The sequence below is a fragment of the Dipodomys spectabilis genome, unplaced genomic scaffold (genome assembly GCF_019054845.1).
Source record: "Dipodomys spectabilis isolate Male_0828 unplaced genomic scaffold, ASM1905484v1 ptg000125l, whole genome shotgun sequence".
Classification (NCBI taxonomy): Eukaryota; Metazoa; Chordata; class Mammalia; order Rodentia; family Heteromyidae; genus Dipodomys; species Dipodomys spectabilis.
Genome location: NW_024870802.1, coordinates 18,586,713 through 18,611,935, shown reverse-complemented (window position 1 = coordinate 18,611,935; position 25,223 = coordinate 18,586,713). Strand labels below are relative to the sequence as shown.

The following is a 25,223-nucleotide window of genomic DNA, read 5'->3' as shown; positions in this document are numbered from 1 at the left end:
CTAAGGATAACCAACTATTTCCATTACATGGTATTTATCTGTCTGGTATCACAGAAATTTAAGGTTTATTTATTTGTAATCTTATATGAAGTTAGAAATCAGGACCAATAGCAAGCACCATATATTTGGCATAAGGATTTTTTGTAAAAATATCTAAATTGTAATAAATTGAAGATCTATGCACCCCAAGCATGTCTTACTATACAGAACATAAGGACAAGTTTTAAGCAGCTAAGACATAGATCATTTTTTTTTCCAAGTTAGGTCTTTTAGAGTATAAGGTTCATGAGGAAGGGTACTTGTCTGCCTTGCTTACAGCTCTATCTTAGAACTATGGTGCTGGCATAAGGTAGACACTTGATAAACATGAATGAAGGATATTTTGAATAAAGGTTATAGGAAATTGGTGTAAGTAAGGAATAACAAAGCCATCACCTTGGGTAAGTGATACCTATACAGTACTCCCTTACCTTAATTACCAATATTTGAATTTATTCTAAAAGAGAATGTGGTTATTCTTTCCAGGTACCTTAATTTTTCAGGGACTTTCTTTTCTTTTTTTTTGGGTCCGGTCGTGGGGCCTGAACTCTGGGCCTGGGTGTTGTCCCTCAGCTCTTCAGCTCAACGCTAGCGCTCTACCACTTGAGCCACAGCGCCACTTCCGGCTTTTTTCTTTTTGCTTATGTGGTGCTGAGGAATCGAACCCAGGGCCTCAGGCATGCAAGGCAAGCGCTCTACCACTGAGCCACCTTCCCAGCCCCAGGGACTTTATTTTCTGATGACTTTACTATTATTATTGCTGGTACTGGGGTTTGAACTCATCATGTCCTGGTGCTCTCCTTTAGATTTTTCCACCCAGGGCTGATACTTTTATCACTTGAGCCATAGATCTACTTCCAGATTTCTGCTAGTTAATTGGAGATCAGAGTCTGGATTTGTCTGTCTGGGTTGACTTCAAATCTAGATCCTCAGATCTCAGCCTTAAGTAGCTAGGACTACAAGAAGGAGCTACTGGCACTCAGCCTATGAATATATTATTACCATAGAATGTTAACTACATATGTTTCATAACTAATATCAATTTTGCTATTGAACATTTCAAATATTTATCCTCAGAAATTAAGATTCCTTTTTATTCACTATAAGCAGCAAGATGAAAACAAACAAATACCTTCAAAACTTTACTCAAGGACTTTTGACATATTCAATATTAATAAACTCAATACTGATTTACTGTTTTTTAATAGATTACATAATTACTTCCTAGATAGTTCATTTATAGCAATGCTATACACAATGCCTCAAATATAATATAGAAGCCTTATAAGTATCTGTAGAATTAGCAACAATTGTCTAATAAAAGAAAAAACTCTTAATATTAGCCATTCTTAAAGTAAGACGAATGCCAATCATTCCATTTGTAAATGTCCTTTAACATAGTAATATCACACAGCAAAGACTACAAGATGAAACAGCTGTTGATGGGCAATTGAAGACATATAAAAGAAATGTTTCTCACAAAACTGATGAACTTCTTGAGCAGCTGTAATCCTAAGAGGAGCCATTCAAGCTGCAACTTGTAGGTAAAACCTCATGTCTCAAAGAAATAAATCCTGAAAATACTCATCAAATTCTTCTTCCCTGTTTAAAAGAGAATACATATTGATTAGAAATAATAATTGTAGGAGAAAAGTATTAGGTGACACATTATATGAGATAAATAAAAATACTTAAATTCCACACACTGGCTGATTCTTTTCTGTATCTACATATTTCCATGATTCAACATCAAATGATTCTTGGTTTCTAGAAAAGCATATTCACACTGATTAAAATGAAAATATTTCACACTGGCACAATCCCAAAATGAATCATCTAAGATTCTGTTTGCTTTGAAGCACTTTGTGAAATGCCACTGCTTCTCTACTTTTTTATTTTTAGTTTACGCTCATTCATTCTTATTTCAAACTAGAATCTGCTCAAGAAATGAACTTTAAAAAAAAAAAACAACGCTGTTTTTAAGAAAAACATAAGCCTTGCTCCTAGGAATGCGGGGAAATCTGCTTGGATTACAGCACTTCATTGTTGTGAAAATGTAAAATATTTTATGTATTTTTAGTCATGTATTTTTAGATTATATCTAAAATGAAGACTAAAGTGTTGCATGTTAAGTTAGAATATAATGTATCAATACTATGACACGTGAAAACAACTAACTGAATGTCAGTGACAGGAGCCAGCATGTCAAACCTATGTCCTACCTCTGTCACTTTCTAATTGTTCCACCAAGCTAATTTCCTACTTCATTTGAAATGTACATGCTCTCACACAGCTGAAATAAATACAGTTTGCTTCCTTCTGGGAACAGGGATTCAAGATAGGTAATAAAAATTAGACTACCAATCTCTTGTAGGTCATATATTCGCAACAGGACTCTGTCATTTCGAATTAAATACTTGAGAATGTATAAAGCTGTGTTCAAATATAAGAAAAAAAATACAGAATCAAGTAGAATTGATAAAATTATCTGCAGTTTGCTATTCCCCACTGGCTGTCATTAGCACGACAGCAAAATGCACCAAGACTTTAAAACTGTAGAAAGAAGTTGTATGTGTGAAATTGGTAGAATAGCTATATAGGCTGTATGCCCAGCACTTGATACAGAGTTTTATATTATGAAAGCTTTTTTTATAAGATTTTCTCTGTGTGTTTGTATGTTGCTGAGGATCAAATCCAGGGCTCTGCTCACACTAGGCAATTGCTCTACCACTGAGCCACACCCTCAGCCCCATGTACCTTTATTACCTTTGTAGATCAGTTGAGTAGATGACCTCTTTGGTCATTCAGTTATAAACTCTCTTCAAGGGCAGGTGCTCATTAAGTGGTTGGGAGTTTAAGTTGGCTAGCAATATTTTATTTAAAGCAACAGATTTAAAAAAAACTTCAAATAGCTGTACAAAGGAGTGATCATTTTAGAGTAATAGCCTTTAAAAATAAACTGACCTGTAATTACCATACTTTGGAGAGTTCTCTATTTGGCTAGAAAAAAAAGATCACAGACAAAGAGAAAAAGAAAGCCTGCTTTAAAAAAAAAAAACACAAAGCCGGGCGCTGGTGGCTCACGCCTGTAATCCTAGCTACTCAGGAGGCTGAGATCTGAGGATCGCGGTTCAAAGCCAGCCCGGGCAGGAGAGACCGTGAGACTCCTATCTCCAATAAACCACCAGAAAACGAAGTGGCGCTGTAGCTCAAGTGGTAGAGCGCTCCCCTTGAGCTGAAGAGCTGAGGGACAGTGCCCAGGCCCAGAGTTCAAGCCCCACGCCCGACAAAAAAAATAAAATAAAATAAAAAAATAAAAAAAAAACACAACTGTTTTGAACACACCTAAATTCTATTACACTGAGAACATATCATTTAAATAGCAAGTATTTTATAACCAGTTTATATTAATGAGTTATAATTGATTCAATAGATCTCTTTCTATTATGAAGCAATCTGGCTAGGCACTGCTAAAATGGAACTAAAACTTCATGAGCACTCATTATATTTATTTGTAGGTCAGAACTATATAGTTTGCGTTATTTAATTTACTCCTCCCAGAAAAAACTATGTGCTAGTTATGTTCCCCTTTTAACAGATAAAGTTCAAGTGGTGAACATCCTAGTATTCAGGAAGAGCTGATAACATCCCAGCCCATATTCAAAGCACAGAACAAGTGCACTGAGTTATCTGTCACTAGGTGTTGGCAGGGGCGCTTCTATACCTGTATAAATCTCCAAGGGGCCCACAGTATCACGGGACACTCTAACCTAGTAAACAGCTCTCTCTGAGGAATTCAAGGAAGGTCCAGAGGGTCATCTGTTCAGGTGAGCTGATGAAAGCTTCATTCATGGAGAGGAAGCTGTTCACATTGGCTGTTAATGGCCACAATATCTGGTAATAAGCTCTGATCTTACCAGGTGCCATAGTCTTTGGCATAAAATAGACATGAATGTATTAAATTTTCTCATTAACTGTTATTAAAGATAACTGTAGTCACAGCTAAAGTTATAGTTATATATATACACACACACATATATATATATATATATATATACATATACATACTTTAGCTGTATATAACTGTAGGCGCAGCTAAAGATAACTGACCTAGGCACTACGGTCAGCACTTACTGCGATTTTTCATCTGTCTCTGGTAGTGGGCCCCTCCACAACTCGGATTCTGAAGCACTTTCTTCCTCATCAGTATGTCCTGTTCATTTCAAAGAAAAAAAAATGTAGCTTTTTAAAAACACATTTTGAACCACTCACCAGTTAATTTAGCATGCTTAATTTAATTCACAGATCCAGAAACAATCATTTCTTTAAATAAATCAATAATATGGGAAAGTCCACTCTTGGCAAAAAAGCCAAGGACTTAATGTCTTGTGAGAAATTTCTGTAAGTTACAGAGTAAAAGCAATTGATTTAGTTTCTTCCTTTTCTTGGTCCTACAGAAGACATGCACATTAAGATCTTTGCAGGGGGCTGGGAAGGTGGCTCAGTGGTAGAGCACTTGCCTTGCATGTCCGAGGCCCTGGGTTCAATTCCTCAGCACCACATAAGCAAAAAGCAAAAAGCCGGAAGTGGCGCTGTGGCTCAAGTGGTAGAGAGCTAACCTTGAGCTGAAGAGCTGAGGGACAACACCCAGGCTGAGTTCAGGCCCCACGACCAGACCCCCAAAAAAATTAAAAAAAAAAATAAAGATCTTTGTAGAGAGTTTATTTATTTTAAGACTACTGCAAGACCATTTCTCTTTAAGCCAGTTGTGGTGTAATTCTAGATACTTGAGAGGATTTGTGGCCAGCTGGGGAGAAAAAGAAGTTTGTGTGACTCCATCTCAACCAATACCTGAGTGCAGTAAGTACACACTTATTACAGCTTGTAAAGAGGAAACACAATGGCTGGGTGTGTGCCCATCACCTCCACCAATGTAAGCACAATAGGGAGATCACAGCCCAGACAATTCTGGGCATAAAGTGGGACCTTACCTTAAGAATAAACAATACAAAAATTTAAAAAGAACTGGAGGAATGACTTAATGGGTAGAGTCCCTGACTAGCAAGTGTAAGGCCCTGACTTCAATTCCCAGTATCACCCAAAACCAAGTTTATTATTTTTTATTAATTTTGAAGATAATACAGGTTCATTGTATAATGTACAAGTAATATGAAAGTCTTTAAAGTTGAAAGTAAAAGTATATAGGTTCACAGGCAATATATTCACTGGTTTGCCCTTGCAACCCTATTTAAAAAATATATACATGAAACCCAAATACTATATAAAATATAGCTTATTATATAACAATACATTGCATCTTCTTTAATATATATTTATATAATACATATTTGTATGTATGTATATAATATATACAATGCCTTTAACATTAATTAGCTTATCTAGTGCATATTTTCTGTAACTTAAAATTTAATTGATATGGCATGGACAATTTCTCCGGCAATATATGTTGCTACAGCAAAGTTTTTTGTTTCTGTTTTCTAAGATTTTCTTAATAGCACATATACAGGAAGGGGTCCACTATGGCATGTCCACCCATATATGCAATGTCGCCAATCAAACCCTATCCATCACTCCTTCGTACCTCCTCCCCCTTCTTAAAACAATTTCACCAGGTTTCATTCCTCTATTTTAATACATGCATAGAGTTAGAATTTTTAAACAGTTCCGTAGTATTTTTCATCTTTATTTTCTTTTAAATTAATTTAACCCTTAATCCCTGATTGGTGGGGTATAGGTTGTTTTGGTTTCTCTGTTTTCTGCAGTGTTGAACCCAGTCCTACAAACAAACCATATCCTCAGCCTGCCTATGTGCTTTTGATGTAGTCAAATAGACTACATCTCTACACATATAGATAACTGAGGTGATTATTTATTCAAAATCTTTTCAAAGCAGCATCAAAGGCCATTTTAAACTGCTCCATATTAGTAGATTTTCCTTAAAAGTTTACAGAATTTTAACTCTGCATCATGTTGGAAAACAAGTCTGATCAATGACATACATTTCTTCTCATTCACATACTCAACATTAGTTTCACAAAATTTCTGACAAATATTTTCCATAACTATCTTGTCTTACATAGTGGCTTAGTTCTTGACATACTGATTCTTATGTAAATATGCTCTCTACAGGAATCTTAGGGTTTTTGTATGACTATGAAAAAGAAGAAACTAAATCAAAGACAATTGTATCACAAGAAATCATTCCATTAAGAGTTAATACTAAATTGCTACATCTAGTCCAATTTTGCCTATGCAAAATGTTCAGCATAGCACAAAAATAAAACTGGATTGATTGCCACGGTGGTACTAGCCTTTTACCTGTTGGACTTTGATCCTTGAATCAATGTGTGTGTCTGAACTTTGCTCCTTACTGAATCTGTTGTGGCATCAATTTTAACAAAAACAGAAGGGTGGGAATAATGTTGTTGTCTAATACAAACAATTATAAAGTTAATCTTGGGAAAGAGATTTCTGTTAAAATATAGCCATCACTAGAACTGCCAGTATCACAAACTGATAGTGGACCTTTTTTTTTTTTTTTTTTGTAATAGGGTCTGAACTCCCACCTCGGCAGGTGCAAGGCAAACACTTTACCACTTGGGCCAAGCCTCCCTGCCTTGATCTCTTCCTTTCCCCTCCTCTCCCTTCTCTTTCCCTTCCCTCTCTCTCTTCCCTTCCCTCTCTCTCTTCCCTTCCTTTCTCCTTCTTGTACTACTACTAGAACACGCATGGAGGACTTTCTGCTTGCTCAGGGTTCTACCTGCTCTACCCTTGGGGCCACGCCGCCAAGCTACATTTTTTGCTGGTTATTTTGGACAGATCCTAAAACTTTTCTGCCTAAGCTGGCTTTGAATAATCATTCTCTGGATCTCAGTCTCCTAGCAGCTAGGTTTATAGGTGTGAGTCACCAGCACCCAGCTGCTCGAGCTCTTTTGGAGATAGGGTCTCACTTTATGCCCTTGCCAGCCTACGTTTGTGCCCAGGCACTGTGCTTCCCTGAAACTGGGATAACATGCACATGGTAATGCATGGTAGTGTGCTCATTGAGATGGAGTCTTTTGAACTTTTATGCTCAGACTTACCTCAAATTACAATGCACAATGGGTAGCTCATTTTAAAAAGCCTCAGTACTACCCTGTTCCCTTCTAAGAACATTGTCCACATGTCAGTTTCCCTATTTTCTGATATCAGACAATTTAGTGATTTTACTTTAAAAAAAAAAAATCACATCAATGTAAACATTATAAAACAACTCATTTTTTAAAGTGGATACTTTTCCAGTACAACAGTATATATCGAAAATATCCTAATTTCCTGAGAGTAAGAATTATTACAATTCATTGCTACAACTGCTACAACCTGCTAGAGATGGAAGGGATATTGCCAAGGAAGTAACAATAAGTTAGTGCTCATTACAAAACCATGTCTTAGAGAGTCACTGTCTCATCTCTACAAACACTATTGGTAAGGGTGGGGGGCCAGAATAAAGTCATTGACTCTGACTGGAAGGGGAACAGTCCTACGCAAAGAATACATCTTGCACTGCAACATGTCCAGCAAGTTTCCATCTACAATGTGCTTTGGACATAATACCTCCTGAGGCAGATCTTTCCCTCAATTCTTTTACTCACTGTTGTAAGTGACAAGTTTTTTCTAAGAATGAGGGAAAAAAAAAAACTGTTTTCAGGCAGTTTTTATGCATAGGTTCTAGTTTTGCCAACCAAAGTCATTAAAAAGCCTCCAAACATCTATTCCATGTCTGTGCCCTTGCCTCCTCTCCTCTCAACACTTTTCTCCAGGCTAAACATGTGCAGTGCCACCAATATTCTCCCTATAACACCTCGGCTGTTCTGTTCCTGACCTGCTTCATCCTCAATATCCCCTTTAGAATATGGGGCCTACAAACAACCACATACAATTTTCATACATGATGCTCTAAATTATCAATTTTTATACATGACGCTCTAAATTATGAAAGCAGGCCTAACATCTTGGCTTTTGTGACTATTCCATGATAATTAACAACGAGCTATAATGTTCTCTTCCTTTTGAGAGCAAGAATTATAGGCATGAGTCACTATGCCCAGCTAGACAAGTTAAGGCTTAACACCCACCCATTTTTTTTCTACTTAACTTACACTTACATACTTACTTTTCCATCACATTTTATCATGTGAACTTAAAATCTGTGTCCATTGTACTTATTTGAAAACAATTTTAATGCTCTCTATACTGAAAAGAAATTTTAATTGTTGTAAATTGTTTTAATTGTTGTAAATTGGAGAATAAACATTTTTGGTCCTCTGTGATTCTTCGCATGTAGTACAAAAACAGAATAATTCACATCAGAGCAAGTACAATTCATAAAAAATCTAAACTGGAAGTGTTATGAATCTATATGTTACTACTTAATAAAGGCTTGACACTTACGATTTACAGAATCTTCTGATTCCTTTGAGGAAGAATGTCCTGGAAAAAACAAACAAACCAACATTAGCAATATTTTGCAAAGTACCATTTACACTTGTGTAACAGATGTGGCTATAGCCATAGTTCTTCTCAAGTTTGGTTCTTTTGTGCTCTTACATTTTCTAATCTTTCAGGTTCCTTAGCTTATCTCCCCAAATAAAATGATAGGTTCTTTTAGGCAGGAATTTATATTACACTCTCATATAACCTAAAACAGGTAGCATTCAATTTTAAAAACAAATGTGTATGTATATATAGATATATATCAACCTACTTTTGCTAAAAAACACATCAAACCCATAGTTTGTTAAAAAATAACTTCTTTTATTTGTGATTTTCAACAATTGAAAGTAGTAATTTACAAATTACAAAAAGATTCCCTTATCACAATATATTGCCAAAGTCATATCATAAAGGAAGACTTCAATTCTGCCAAGGCTGAGGGAAATAAAATAAGAAAAGCACTGAAGATATATTAGTGCATCCACTATACTGAGCTTCCTGTTTGTACTAGTAATTTTATATAGCCTACGAATGATGTTATAAATATTCAAATGGCTTTTGTTAGAAAAACATTTCTTCACTCCTGTATTGTACTTTGAAGAGCAAAACTACAGAATATTTTTCTATCATGATTCCAGAATTGATCTCCGAGGCACCTTTCAGCTCTGAGAAATTGGTAGAATTCACTGCTAGGAACTAGAGATGATGAATTACACAAGCCACATGTCCATTCCTTCACAGAAAATAAATTATTTCAAAAGGGAATTTCTAAAGAATGTTTCTTAAAGAACTGCAGGGTTCTTGCAAAAGTGGGTGAAATGCCTTTCCAAGGAGCTAAACTGAAACCTGAAAGATGAGGTGGCCTTGAGGAAAAGGGCAATGATAATATGTGGAAGTTAGACCTAATATACAATTGGACATGATAACTTATACAGAACTCTGGGCATTCACACACTAACAGTCAGACTAAAGGAAGATACTCTTAGGGGAGGAACCCAATGCATTAACTCCTTTGAACATGCAAAATACTGTTTATTGAAACAAATTCTAGGAAGTGGAAATGGGCTTGGGGTTTTCTGGGGGTCTGTTTTTTGTTTTTGTCTTTTTTTCAGGGAGTAAAGAAGGAGGCACAGAGAAAGAATGAACAAATGCAGTCATGGTATTCTCTACATATTAGGTGGAGAATGAACAATGCAATTTGGGAGAGACAGGAGGGGGAAACTAGGGAAAAGCAAAGGAAGGGGTGCCACTGTCCAAAAAGAATTGTAGTCTTTTTTTTTTTTTTTGGTCGTGGGGCTTGAACTCTGGGCCTGGGCACTGTCTCTCAGGCTCTTCAGCTCAAGGCGAGGGCTCTACCACTTGAGCTACAGCACCACTTAAGAATTGTAGTCTTTATCTGACTTATGAAATGGTAAACCTTCTGTACAACATCTTAATAATAACAATAAAATTGTATTTGCTTTTAAAAAGGGCAATGATGAGAGGAGTAAAAACCTGAACTTTCTGCCAAGACAGTCTACCTAAGTAGGATGCTCTGCCCTTATTTGCCAAAGCAAATTCACTCATCCTCAAGGTCAAGATACTGACCTTTCTGTTTCTTTTCTCTTTCTCTCCGTCCCCTTTCTTTCTCTCCCCCCTCCTTTTGCCCTCCCTTCCTCCCTCTTCATTTGTTCAGCCATCAAGCATCCAGCTGAATATTCATCTGCTCCTTTATTTTACATTTTCTATGGTGGCAACCTGAAACTACAGAAGTAGATAGTATTACACAGGAACACTAAAGAGATGTCCAGGTAAGAACACTGAGAAACACACCTAAGGGTAAGACTAAGGAAGAATTGCTGGTGAAAAGAGGAAGAGAGGCCAGAAAGACAGGAATAAAATCAAGATAGTAAGTTAGTTAATGCACAATGATATTATTAATTACTATGCAAATGTAGGCTAATTTAAGGTGATGTGGTTAAAGGAGACTTTAAGTCTTTTTTAATTTAGAAAATGCAATAATAAATAGGGTATCACAGTTAGGACATGAATATGTGAATTCAACAATATGAAAAGTATTAACAGGTGCGACAAACTTCTCAAATGGCATATTAAATATTTTCTTAGCATTATCAGGATAAAAAAATTTAAACTCTATAGGTATTTTCTATAGAATTTGGACATGATTAAATTGATATGAAAAGGAATTGTACATCAAAGGCTAACTTTCAATAAAAAAAGAGAAAAACTTTTTTTTTTTACTATCTACCAATTTTACCATGTCTAGAACTTGGTGATAATATATATCTGTATATTTTAATTCCACTGATACAATGAATATATGCAAAAAGAAAAAATGCATGTTAAGAATGCAACTTCGCTAATGATCTTCATAGTTGGAGGAAGAGAGCCCTCTCTTGTCCAAAACTATATTAACACTGAGTTGAATCTAACTCAACCTAGCATTCTGATTTACTTGAAGTAACAGACAAGTACACTCTTATGGGCTGAAAAAACTAGTTATGTGTTAGGTAGTATGCAAATTGCTTAATGAATACCTCTTTTCAATTTCTGCATATAGTAGCTACTGTTATCATGACCCATTTTACATATGAGGAAATAGGCTTAGAAACCTTAAGTACTGCTAAGGAAATGTAGGCAGTGGACTAAGATTAGAATTTGATATTTATTAAGTATATGCAATGCACATGCTAGGTTCTAAGCGCATCAATATATTAAAATCTCTCAATTCAGAAGCTTATGAGTGGAAAAAATTACACAGATCATTATAATAAATATCACAGTACTGTAAATCTTTTTTTTTTGGGTCCAGTCGTGGGGCCTGAACTCTGGGCCTGGGCGCTGTCCCTCACCTCTTCAGCTCAAGTCTAGCACGCTACCACTTGAGCCATAGCACCACTTCGGCTTTTTTTTTCCTGCTTATGTGGTGCTAAGGAATCGAACCCATGGCCTCATGCATGCAAGGCAAGCACTCTACCACTGAGCCACCTTCCCAGCCGCAGTACTGTAAATCTTATACCGTTCATTATAAACTATAAAACTCTTAGTGTTTAAAGTGCTTTCACATTCTGATTCTCTATAATCTGACTAGCAGGGAGGTATTAACATTACCCCAACAAACACAAGAAAAATAAACTCAAGAAATTGAGTCTTCTAGAATTCAGCTTAAACAATAAAGCAAGAGAAATAAAAGGAATACAAAGAAAAAAGGAAGAAGTCAAATTATCCATGTCTGCAAATGAAATGATTCTATACTTAAAAGACTCTAAAGATGCCAACAAAAAATTCTTAGATCTGATAAGCAGTTTCAACAACTTAACAGGATATAAAATCATCAAGGATATAAACAACAAATACTGATGATGCACAAAAACCTCATATACTGTTGGAAGAATGTTATTAATAATTGAAAAAACTAAAAATAGATCTATCTTATTCTACCACACTATACTTGGGCATATGTCACCAAGGAGAGTAAATCAACATATAAGAAAGATACCTGTGTACCCCTGTTTCTGTAGCTCTGGTGTCAATAGCCAAACTGTGGAGTCAAGTAAAGTGTCCAAAAATTGATAAAGTATGCCACACCCACACCCACACCCACACAGCACAATGGCACTATCAAATGCTGTTTGAAAAGGAGGGGAAGAGAGAGGAGAGGAGGTGGTTAATGAAAAATTCCCTGTGTGCATGTATGGAAACATCACAGTGAACCCCTTCACACTATATATGTATGCTAATTAAAAAGTAAAATAATAATTAAAAAATAATTTAATGTATCTTACTTAAGGTTACAAGTCTTGGATAAAGCCAGGACTCAATTTATAATATTATACAACATTGTAGTATAGCATTAACAAAACTAATAATGTAATTAACAAAACTAATAATGTAATATTACACCTGCCAAAAATCAATCAAAACCAATCCTGTTCTTAAAACTCCTACAAGTCACTATAAATTCACACTTAAATTCTCAACACACTTTCATTCAACATTATAAAGCACTTCATATTCAGAAATGTAAATAGCTACTATACGTTAATTTCCCTTTACCTTTGTCCTTTTTCTTGGAGGTATCTTCTGTAGGAGATAATCTGGATTTTTTATGTACATATTCTTCACAGTCTTTTTTAGCCTTTCTTTTTTTTGACTTGATTTCTTTTCTCCTTTAAGTTAATAATGTAAAATCAAAGTTAACTTTTCAAATGGTCTTACAAAAATAAACACCAGTGGACAAAAAAAAACCCCACATTAAAGTACTTATTTTAAAATGTAATTTATACAAAGAATCTTAAATGAGCATGTAAATATTTTAAGGGGCTATATTAAGACAATTCTGGAAGGCTAAACATTGACAAATTATTTCCTTTCATACTTTATTATTTATTCACTTAAGGAAATTACAAAAACAAATCTCATTTCCCTTTACATAATATATATCTAAAAACACACTGAAAAATCACAAGCAAGAAGAAAACTGTTGTAAATTTTTTTTTTCATAAGGATAAAAGAATAATGCCAAGGTGCAAGTGGCTCATGCCTGTAATCCTAGCTACACAGGAGGCCAAGTTCTGAGGATCAAACTTCAAAACTAACTCAGGTAAGAAAGTCTGTGAGACTCATATCTCCAATTAACCACCAAAAAAGCCAGAAGTGGAGCTGAGGCTTAGTGCTAGAGCACTAGCCTTGAGCAAATATACACAGGGACAGCACCAATGTCCTGAGTTCAAACTCTAGAACCAGCAGACAAAAAAATTAATATAATGAAGTTATAATAGAAGGTAGATGGAAGGGGGTTATTCTGAACTCATATGTCAACTTTAGACAATTTATAGTTTATACTCTTATTGCTGTTCATCTGTTCCAGGCTAGGTTTATAAACTGGTCAGTACTATACGGCAAGCAATTTGGCTTAATTGCTTAAGAAAAACTACATAGGGAAAAGAGATAATACTGAATCTAAGACCAAAAAAAAAGATAGAAAAAAGGAAAGAAAAGAGATTGAAAAGTTTAACAGAACTTCCAAATACTAGTTATAACAGTGACTATGTGTGCTCTTCCATCAGAATCACTTCAGTTTGGAAATAAAGCTCAAAAGTCAAGGATGTAGATATCTCTAGTTCCTTTTGTTGTCATTGTTGGCAAAGGGAAATAAAGGTTTAGGCTATCTGAGAAATCTGAAGTCCTGTTTTTTTGCTTTGTTTTGTTTTGTTTTTTTTTGGGTCCGGTCATGGGGCCTGAACTCTGGGCCTGGGCGCTGTCCCTCAGCTCTTCAGCTCAAGGCTAGCACTCTACCACTAGAGCCACAGCGCCACTTCCAGCTTTTTTCTTTTTGCTCATGTGGTGCTGAGGAATCGAACACAGGGCCTCATGCATGCAAGGCAAGCGCTCTACCACTGAGCCACCTTCCCAGACCCTGAAGTCCTGTTATTTTTAAGAGCGAATCATTTATTATTTAGTATTTACTTTCAACAGTACAAGACAAGCATACTCATGAAAAAGCTGATTTCAAAATTAATATGCCTAGCTGGGTGCCAGTGGCTCATGCCTGTAAGCCTAGCTACTCAGGAGGCTGAGATCTGAGGATCGCTATTCAAAGCTAGCCCAGGCAGGAAAATCTGTGAGACTCTTATCTCCAATTAACCAACAGAAAACCAGAAGTGGCACTGTGGCTCAAGTGGTAGAGCACAAGCCTTGAGCTGAAGAGCTTAGGGATAGAGATCTCAGGCCCAGAGTTCAAGCCCCATGACCGACCAAAAAACCAAATAAATAAATAATATGCCTGTCTGCCAAGCACTGGTGGTTCATGCCTATAATCTTAACTACTTGAGAGGCTGATATGAGGAACCTTGGTTTGAAGGCAGCCCAGGCAGGTAAGTTCATGAGATTCTTTATCTCCAATTAACTACCAAAAAGCTGCAAGTGGAGCTGTGGCTCAAGTGGTAGAATGCTAGCCCTGAGCAAAAATGCTCAGGGAGTGTCCAGACCCTGAACTCAAGCCCTAGGACTGGCAAAAAATTACTATGTTGATGGATACATTTTTGCCAACTTGTTATTCAGAATGTGGAACCTGATTTCTACATGGGCAAGTTTCACAGATTTTGTCCAAATATCCTCAATGTCCAGGACTGTACTGTGGCAAGTACTTTACATGCATTTCATTTACTCCCTTCCCCACCCCATCTCAACTGCTTGGCTAGAACACAGTAGACTTCCAATTCCTTGTGTTTTGTGGTCACATAATAATGCCTGATTTTCTATGCTACCAACCAATCTATCAACTCCCATGTCTACAGCTGGACACTCAGTACAGATAAATTACTGTGGCCAGGATTATTAACACTAACATTGTTTTCATTACCAAATAGTAATTTTATAAAATAATGGGTTTCACAATGACATTTTCCTACATATACTAAAAATAACACTTGAAAGATATTACCTGTGATGAAAATTTAACTTAAAAGAACACTCTTGGCATAATCCTAAAAAATCAGAAAAACAAAGGATAAACAAAAAAGGAATTGCTGAAATTGAGCAATAACTATTACCATTCCCACTTTTTAGTTTATATTTCATATACTATAGAGGGGAATAATTTGAAGACAATATGACCTTCACCAACTCAAAAGAATTCATATATGAATATAAAATAGATTGTTAAAATAATTGAAATAATAAATTGAAATAAAATTGAACATATTTTAACATTACTTTATTTAAAAAACAGGTCAATTATGTTGCATTAGCAGCATTAATGTCTCCTACCAAGGCTATCTAAAAGAAATAATAATACAGTCAAATAATACTTGATAATAATAATATGAGGTATGGGTAGGAGCTCTGAAGGCATATTTACTTAGGACCAACAAAGCTGAAGCAATGCCATTAACATGTGGGAGAGAAGCAGTGGATGCAAGACTAACTTGAAAAGAACAATTATGTCACCCTCAAATGGTTCTTTATTAAATGTCGAAAACAATGGACTCACTATCCATACTGCAATGTTATGACTATGTGATCAGATATTGTAAGTTTTTTATTGCCTTAACTGATTCTCTGCCTCTTAGATGTGTAAGTCTAATACACATTTGAAATTAGAATCGTTTTATTGAAATGTCACCATAATGCTAAGAACATTAAAATTTGGGGCTCAAAACTTGAGAATCTGGTAAGCTCGAAGGAAAAAATGAGTACTTTCAGATGTTATTTTTTTCAGTTATATTTTAAGTACATATTTTAAATTGTAAATTAAGCTTGAAATACATCAATCTCACCTCTGCTAGAGTCAACTTACTTAATTTAACAAGTGCATTTCTCTTTTCGCCATGCTCAATGTAACCAAAATTAACTTCCCAACTCTTCAAGCCTTCTTTTATATCACAATGTTTATTTCCACAAAAAAACTGACCTGCAAAAAGGAAAGAATACTTAGCTACCATAGCTAGTAAAATTTATTTAAATGACTTGTTAGTAACTCTAGTTTACTTCTAAATATACAAAATCTTAGCTACAGGGCTGGGAAGGTGGCTCAGTGGTAGAGTGCTTGCCTTGCATGCATGAGGCCCTGGGTTCGATTCCTCAGCACCACATAAACAGAAAAAGCCGGAAGTGGTGCTGTGGCTCAAGTGGTAGAGCATTCGCCTTGAGCTGAATAGCTGAGAGACAGTGCCTAGGTCCAGAGTTCAGGTCCACGACCGGCAAAAAAAAATCTTAGCTGCATAAAGTCAACCTTAGAAAATAACTGACCACAGTAATTGTTTAATGTTCAACAAATGTGTTTACAAGAATCAGACCAAACAGCTAAACTGTAGCAAAATAATAATAAAATTACTACTTGATAAGCCATTCATATTTAGAGTTGTAAAGACTATTAGGGAATCTTACAGTCTGGAAAATGAGTGTACATTCTAAAATCCTCAAAGAAGAGACTTATACTCTTCTATGAAGAGTATAATTGTAATATTAAAATTAACATTTTAAGTACAAACATAATAGCATTTATTTAGAACTATAGTAAAAATGAGAATCAAAACCACATTTCAAATATATGAAGTATGACATATAATCAAACCCAATATTCTTTTTTTTTTTTATCGGTCATGGAACCTGAACTCTGGGCCTGGGCACTGTCCTTCAGCCCTTCAGCTCAAGGCTAGTGCTCTACCACTTGAGCCACAGCACCACTTCTAGCTTTTTCTGCTTATGTGGTACTGAGGAATTGAACCCAGGGCCTCATGTGTGAGAAGCAAGCACTCTACCACTGAACCACCTTCCCAGCCCAAACCCAATATTCTAAATTTTAGAATCCCTTGTTGCTATTAATACACATCACCATGTTCAACAAAAAAAAGATTTATGATCTATAAGGAAAAAGAAACTGTTCAATAATATTTACTTTGGTAGAAAATCACAAAAATCAAATTTTTACTTATACCAGCAGGAAAAATCTGAAACTACCAAATCTTTCATAAAAGAAATTACCAAACTGAATTCACATTACCATAACCGAAGACAATTTCTAATTATTTTCTAATGTGATTTAAAATGAGTGTATTACAAATCTACATGTTTAGCAATGGCTGTTAAACAGCAAAAAACATAACTTAAATCACAGCTGCATCTTGCTTGCCCTCTCCTCTTTTTTTTTGTCAGTTGTGGGATTTGAACTCTGGGCCTGGGAGCTGTCCCTTAGCTCTTCAGCTCAAGGAAAGCGCTCTACCATTTGAACCACAGCGCCACTTCTGGTTTTCTGGTGGTTTCTGGAGATAAGAGTTCTCACGGACTTTCTTGCCTGGGCTGGCTTTGAACCATGATTCTCAGATATTCAGTCTCCTGAGGGACTAGGATTACAGGCATGAGCCACTGGTGCCCAGCTGCTGTCTCCTTTCTTATATTCAGTCATGTGAGTTTAATGAATTCACCATTTTTTTAAAAAGTAATATAAACTTTCCTAAAAATCTCAAAGTACAAAAGTGTAAGATAACGAAAGACATTTCAAGATCCCTCATTATTTTAGGTACAAACACATGAAAATGTAACCTCAAGAAAAGCTAAAAATAGCTTTAAATTTATTCCTTTTCCTCTAACACACTTTTAGAACTAATTCTTCATTATTTATAGAAAAAAATCTTACTGCTTTTCTTTGACAGTGTATCTTTTTTCAGAGCTGATTAAAATATATCTAATTCATAGATGTCAGGTAACATATATGCCCATTTAAAAATGTAAACTCTTTTTTGTTTCACTTTTAATTATATTTTTATTATCTTTAAGTAGCTGTACAAAGGAGTTAGCATTCAACAAGTCAGTTTATAAGTGCAATGCATTTTAATCAATGTTACCCTCTTCATCATTCTCCCCATCTCTCCCAGGCCAATCCCTCCCCTCAACTTTCCTAGTTTTAAAGGACGTGCAATGAATATTATGACAGCATTCTCACCATGCTTCTATTTTCTTTTAAAGTATTTTCAGTCTTAAATTGTTTCCCAAGTATTACCATATAGTTTTTAAAAATATTAATAGCAAAAATGCCATTACTGTATAAAAAGCTAATTTAGTATAGAGGTATACAATTTTGAAATATTAATAGATTACATTAACATATGAACTGATTACAACAATGAATAGAAAAATCACTTATTGATTGCTAGCCAAATGTTCTAGTTTAATCAGCTATCAGATTAAATATTTGGGCTCAATTTCAGGAATGCTCCAAAATGAGAACTAGCCTTATGAAAATTCTAATGGGTTCAAGTGTAATTTAATTTCTATTTTTAAAATGTGGATTTGACTAAACACAGTAATCCAATTATAATTCCAAAAACAGATTAAAAGGAAAAAGCATTCATTTGCTTCTTACTGTTAACTCTTTAAACATTCTGTACCTTTTCTTTTTTAAGATTCTTTTCTTTGTATTTGTATCAGGGCTTGAACTCAGAGCCTCAGACTCTTATTCAGCTTTATTGCACAGAGCTGGCACTCTTACCACTTAAGCCATGCCTCCAACCTAACATTTTGCTGGTTAATTAGATATGGAATCTCATACTTTTCTGTCTAGGCTAGCTTCAAACCACAATCATCCAGGTCTCAGCCTCTTGAGTAGCTAGGATTACAGGCAAGAGCCAATGTCCTGGCCTTAAACTTATTCTTAATTGTTCTAGTGGCAAAATTCTAAAATAAAAATTACTAAGACAGGGGCTGGGAAGGTGGCTCAGTGGTAGAGCGCTTGCCTTACATGCCTGAGGCCCTGGGTTCGATTCCTCAGCACCACATAAGCAAAAAGAAAAAAGCCGGAAGTGGCGCTGTGGCTCAAGTGGTAGAGCGCTAGCCTTGAGCTAAAGAGCTGAGGGACAGCACCCAGTCCCAGAGTTCAGGCCCCACAACCGGATCCAAAAAAAAAAAAAAAAAATTACTAAGATATCCTCTCTCTTCCTCTCCCTCCCTCCCTCTCTCCCTCCTTCCCCTCTCTCTTTACAGGTACCAAAGTTTAACCTCAAGGCATTGTACTTACTGGGCTTGCTTTCTAGGCTGGTATTCTATCACTGGAGCCATACCTCCAGCCCAGCATATTTTATTGGTTATTTTGGAGATGGAGTCTCATATTCTACCAACACATTATAGTCTGATCTCTGTTAATGTAACACAAATACATTTCCTCGTTTATGTGCTAAGAATAACCTAACTCAATGACTTCATTTCAACATCATAGGAAAATCAGCTATATCCTACTAAAAAGTAAACTTTAAAAAAAATTACCTTTTCCTGAAATTACTTCTTTTTCTACTCGCCACCTAAATCCAAACTGATAAGATAAAATTATGTAAAAGTAAATTTAAGCATTAAATTTAAACTATAAATTTAAACATGAAGCTAAATGTTCAACATCCTTATCCATGAAGGAAATACAAATCAAAATGATACTAAGATTCTATCTTAGCCAGTCAAAATGTCTATCAAAAAAAACAAATGAAAACAAATTCTGGAAAGGATGGGGGGAGGCAGGGGATGAGGACCTTTATACATAGTTGGTAGGAATGTAAATTAGCACAGCAGTTACTATGGAAATAAGTATGGAGGCTCCTCAACAAACTAAAAATAAAAAAAACAATGTGATCCTGACATATCACTTATGGGCATATATCTAGAGGAATGCAAGTCGGCATTCAAGAGAGATAGCTGCATACCCATATTTATAACAGCACTCTTCACAATAGCCAAAATTTGAACTCAATCTAGGTGCCTGTCAACAGATGACTGAATAAAGAAAATGTGGCATATATACACAAGGGAATGGCTAGGAGTTATGGAGAGTGAGATAAAGCAGAACATAAAGGATTTTAAGGGTATTCTTTATACACTTTGATGGTAGATGCATGCATTACTCAGTAGGGGATGTTAGTAGGGAATGCTGTACATGTATGAGGAGGGGGAAGCATAAGGGAAATCATTGTACTGCCACTCAATTTTGCTAGGAACTTAAAAAAAATCTAAGATTTTTTTAAAAAGGGACAAAGATTCAGACTAGAATCATACAGACTTACACAGGACTCTAATGAATGATAGTTCATAAAATTCTACCATCATCATCTAGCTCTGTAACCTTGGAAAAAATGAATTAAAATTATTTTATTTCCTTTTTACGTATAAAGATAGGGCAGTAATAACAATCTTAACCTAACAGGGTCATAATATTGAGAGACTTTACAGAGTATTCAATGCCTGGTTAACTTTGGATTTAGTTTTTTAAATCATCTATTATTTGAATCTGGCAATTTTGTATCTTAAATGCAAAGGGTAAAAGTAATCCCACTACTTGGGAGGGTGAGGCAGGATTTTGATTATAAGGTCAGGGAAAGGAAGGGAAGGGGAGGAGAGGGTAGCGGGGAGGGGAAGGAGAGGCAAGGAGGAGGGCAGGACAAGGTAGGACAGGAAAAGGGAGAGGGGAAGGAAGAAGAGGAGGGGAGAAGGGAGAAGAAAGAATCTTTCAAGAACCTATTCAATGAATACTTAAAGCTATTCAACTACTTATATAGCCCAAGCTGGCCTCAAACTTTGTAGTTCAGGATAGCCTCAAACTGTAAATCCTCATACCTCTACCTCCCAACTGAAGGTATTTTAGACATGTATGATGTGCCCAGCCTAGACCACAGCTTTTTCTGAAAAGCCGTCACCATGTACTAATCCAGTGTCTAGTTCAGTTTAAATAAATATTGAAAAACAATCCATAAACGAGCCAGGATTATTCTACTTGTAATAGAATTATGTGATAATGTTACATGTCCCTAGAAAGACTTAGTAATTCACATTTGATTTGCAATGTAGTAATCTCAAATAACTTCAACTGTTGTGGCACTTTCTAGATTATATATGATAATTAACAGGCACACAGATAAGAGGTATGAGCTAGAGTCCACAACTAATTCCCAAAGACCATGAAATCTTTAGGAAACATCCAGTACATGGCTTTGTAAACAAGGGTGTACAAAATAAATACTACTATTGTCTATTCAGAGTTAGAAAACAACATATATCTTGAAGGCACTACTGAAAAAATTACTACACCAATCCTAGCTGTGATGAGATCAAACCATTTGGGTATATACACTTAAGGTAGTTTTTTAAAGTAGTTTGTCTACATATAAATAATAACATATATACAAATATACACTGTCTGTGACATACATAGTCATACAAGATTCCCTCCTCTCACATTTCCAACTGAGATAATCTATTTTTGGTTTCTATTAACTTTTCCAGTTACTAATTTGAAGATGAGCTAGGAATAAAAATAACCTCACTATTAACCAAAGCAAGATGTGGGAATGGAAATCTGTCATTAGCACTCACTGAAAAGTTAATTTTACTAAAATAGACATTATTTATGTCATAGATGTGCACCTGCCTTTCTATAAATAATCAATGAAAAAAATCTATCAATTTCAAACATCCTCTGTGAAATGATACATCATTCTGCAATGCTAAATCATTCATTATAATCACTGTGGCTCTAGACCATAGTCAGGATGAAAGAGGATGCCACTTGTGCTTAATTTTAGACTAGTCGTGCTTCAGCTCACAAAGAAAAAGCAACCTTGTCCCTTATAAATTCCTTAGTAAGTCCTTTGGCTGAAGAGGTCAACTGATCAAAATGATACTTCATAGGTTCAAGACAACTTAGACTAGAATTAGTGTCTTTAACATGATAGCGGAAGGGTCATAATAGAATAAAAACTAACACTGTACTTTAGTAAGAATACCTTCTCTAATATTTAGAGGGCATACCTTATTTTCTTTGTATCTACTGAGATCTGCTATGCAGTATTCTTTGAATAATTTATCATAGTATTTCTTTGCAAGTCTCTTCTCCCTAGATCCAGAAAAAAATATATTGCACATTTAGAAATCTAACTATAGTTTTTCACTTGGAAGCAATGTCAAAGAAGTTAATACATATGATATAAATATTAATGTTTTAAAAAAAGGCCTATTTCATGTACACAGATAGGAAATTGATAGAAATGAGAGGAAGAATTACTTTTCCATCAGAGAGAGAGAGTGTGAGTGTGTGTGTGTGTGTGTGTGTGCGCGCGCGCGCGTGCGCTGCTACTAGGGCTTGAACTCAGGGCATAGGCACTGTTCCTGATCATTTTTGCTCAAGGCTAGCATTCTACCACTTGAGCCACAGCTCCACCTCGAGCTTTTTGCTGGTTAAATGGAGATAAAGGTCTTATGAACATTCCTGTTTGTGCTGTCTTTGAACCACAAGTCTCAGATCTCAGCCTCCTGAATAGCTACGACTACAGGCATGATCCCTTGGAGCTCAGCTAATGTTTAGATTGTATGTGTGTGTTCCAGTCCTCGGGGCCTAGGAACTGTCCCTCGGACTTTTTCTCAAGACTAGAGCTCTACTACTTGAGCCATAGCACCATTTGCTCTTCCCAGAGATCTTTTTCTGAATAGTTTACTGAAGTAAGAGTGTCACAGACTTTCCTGATTGGGCTGGCTTTGGAACCACAAACCTAGATCAACCTCCTGAGTAACTAGGATTTAGGCATGAGTTACCAGCACCTGGCTTAATATTTAGCTTTTTTTTTTTTTTTGGGGGGGGGGGGGGGGTCTGGTCGTGGGTCTTGAACTCTGGGCTTGGGCGCTGTCCCTCAGCTCTTCAGCTCAAGGCTAGCACTCTACCACTTGAGCCACAGCGCCACTTCTGGCTTTTTTCTTTTTGCTTATGTGGTGCTGAGGAATCAAACCCGGGGCCTCAGGCATGCAAGGCAAGCGCTCTACCACTGAGCCACCTTCCCAGCCCTAATATTTAGCTTTTTAATACCAGTCTCAGGGATTACTTTTTACCAAATTACTTAAAAAACTTTATATGAAGCCTATATTATAAGAAGACATACAATATGGTCCTTAATTCAGAACGGTCCTACAAGAAGGCTGAATGCTTTGGATAAATAACAAGTAAGTAAACATGGAATAAGAAAGACAGGACTAAGAATCTGGTACATTATGGTTGTGATGGCAAAAACTACCAAGTCATGTCCATTTCATCCTCCTCATTCCATAGGAATCTATGATTGTCTCGAATAACATCCAAGTCTGTCTTGTCATTCTCCCTGGAAAATAAAATGATTTCCATTTAATTAAAAAATAAAATTAACTAAATTTAGGAAGCAAAACAATGAATTTTGAAGGTAAATAAAAGTACATAAAAATATATATAAGCATATATTGATATAATACATATATAATATTTCAATATTTTTACAAGATACTTAAAAAGAGTGTTGCTACATAAGCAAGATAAATGCATAAGAATCCATCCATATTCAACAAGTGCTACAAAAGCTAGGATGAGAACTGAATAATCACTAAATTAAAAAAATATGAATAAAAGTAACTTTCAGAATTTAGTGAGAAGTTAGTAAGACTACTCTCTGGATACCTAATTTTTAAAAAAATATGGAAAGTTACCTCATTACTAGTTTTCTAGGAAGACTGAGTAAAGGAGGAGAGTTAAGAAGACCTTTCAAGATAAAATGTTATTTAAAAAAAAGATAAATTGTTAATCAGTCAGGAGGTAGAATAAATGATTGTTGAGGGATGCTAGCTAAAGTAATAGAGGAACAGAATTTGGAATAGAGAAGATTGAGATAGAACTAAATTTTTTAAGGCCCTATTGAGTCAGAAAATTAAAACAAAGTGGGAAAAAAATCCATGCAAGACCAACTGGCTCTAATTAAAGGGCCTCGAATTGAGAAAGAACTTTCATATATGAGAAATTTTGAGTGAGATTTCTTGTTTGCCTTACCTTGAAAAACACTAGCCTTAACACTGAGGTCTAAACATCTTATTGTCTCAAAGATCTCTGCCAACAAGACACATGAATATTCCTCACACATGCAGTTATTGCCAGGATCACACCCAGCTCAGCAAGTGAGACAGCTACCTGAGGCCTGTTGCCAAGGAAATGGGATTCACAAAGAGCAACTTAGAAACTATATATGGCCTGTTCACTTAAGAAATGGCAAGGAGGCTGGGACAGAAAGCTGTGCAAGAGTGACAGAAGACAGGAGGCTGCATGTCTATCAAGTCATCCACGTCCCCTTCTCCATGACACTTCGTGACACTTACCCCAAACGCCTGAAATCTTCCCTTTTGCCACCGTAATATAGAATATAGTCATTTACAAACTTTGTATGCCTTTGATACTGAAATGAAAAAATTAAGGATTTTGTTGACTTATTCTGTGTCATCATGTTACATAAAAAGCATAGTATGTCTGTTTACTTTTTAAAATATATCAATATATTATATGTACTTATATATTAAACATGCTTTTATAAAATCTAGTACAGTACAGTAGAAGAACTTTTACTTCCTACTGAATACTTTCCCAAATATATGTTACTTGAAATATAATGTTTGGAATATTATTCCTGTGATAAAGCACATCACCACCAGGGGAGAGCGAAAGCTTTCTATTCTAATCATACAAGGCACATACTCTTTTACCACCAGATAGTCTACAATTCAGAATGTGAAAAGTAAAGAAATCATGGCTTCTAAAATTAAAAGGCAAATTTTAGCATCATTGTTAGCTGTTTCTGTAATATTAAAGTCTCTAATAGAAAATGTAACTTTTATAAAATCCTAACGTTACTTTCAAAAAAAATAGAGCAATCTAGGAAATCCAATGTTCTATACAACTATGTTTATTTTCAACACAGTATAACAAGATGCATGAGCATTTTACTGGTTTGAAAGAGTTGGAGTTGAACATGCATAAAGCAAAGCTGATCTCCCCTTCTGTGATGCTATCTGTAACAACATCCTGTGGCATTAAAGATACATAATGATAGGGGCTAGGAAAGTGGCTCAGTGGTAGAGCGCTTGCCTTCATGCTTGAGGCCCTGGGTTCGATTCCTCAGAACCACATAAGCAGGAAAAAAAAGCCAGAAGTGGTGCTGTGGCTCAAGTGGTAGAGTGCTAGCCTTGAGCTGAAGAGCTGAGGGACAATGCGCAGGCCCAGAGTTCAGGCCCCACGACTGGACACCCCCCCCCCCCAAAAAAAAGATACATGATAGTGTAATATTTGAGTTGCTATTTACTGGCAGAAAGTTCCTTCTATTGTCTGACTTCAGTTTCTCCTGCTGTTAGAAATTTATTCTCCCCCCTGAACC

The 25,223-nt window shown here is 35.9% G+C and overlaps 1 protein-coding gene across 5 annotated transcripts in view; it reads right to left on the bottom strand.

Annotated features, from left to right (window-relative positions):
- Positions 1 to 1,119: 1,119 nt before the first annotated feature.
- LOC122115980 (protein FRA10AC1) overlaps positions 1,120 to 25,223 on the bottom strand; it is a 31,659-nt gene continuing 7,555 nt past the window's right edge. For all 5 annotated transcript variants that reach the window (XM_042689604.1, XM_042689603.1, XM_042689602.1 and 2 more), the window contains 10 exons: positions 24,175 to 24,251; positions 23,073 to 23,156; positions 21,820 to 21,904; positions 19,294 to 19,339; positions 15,833 to 15,946; positions 14,978 to 15,020; positions 12,589 to 12,701; positions 8,491 to 8,529; positions 4,174 to 4,252; positions 1,120 to 1,641 (listed from right to left, as the gene is read on the bottom strand). In XM_042689604.1, the coding sequence (XP_042545538.1) occupies positions 1,599 to 1,641; positions 4,174 to 4,252; positions 8,491 to 8,529; positions 12,589 to 12,701; positions 14,978 to 15,020; positions 15,833 to 15,946; positions 19,294 to 19,339; positions 21,820 to 21,904; positions 23,073 to 23,156; positions 24,175 to 24,251 (723 nt within the window). In that variant the 3' untranslated portion in view covers positions 1,120 to 1,598. The remainder of the gene's footprint in view (positions 1,642 to 4,173; positions 4,253 to 8,490; positions 8,530 to 12,588; positions 12,702 to 14,977; positions 15,021 to 15,832; positions 15,947 to 19,293; positions 19,340 to 21,819; positions 21,905 to 23,072; positions 23,157 to 24,174; positions 24,252 to 25,223) is intronic.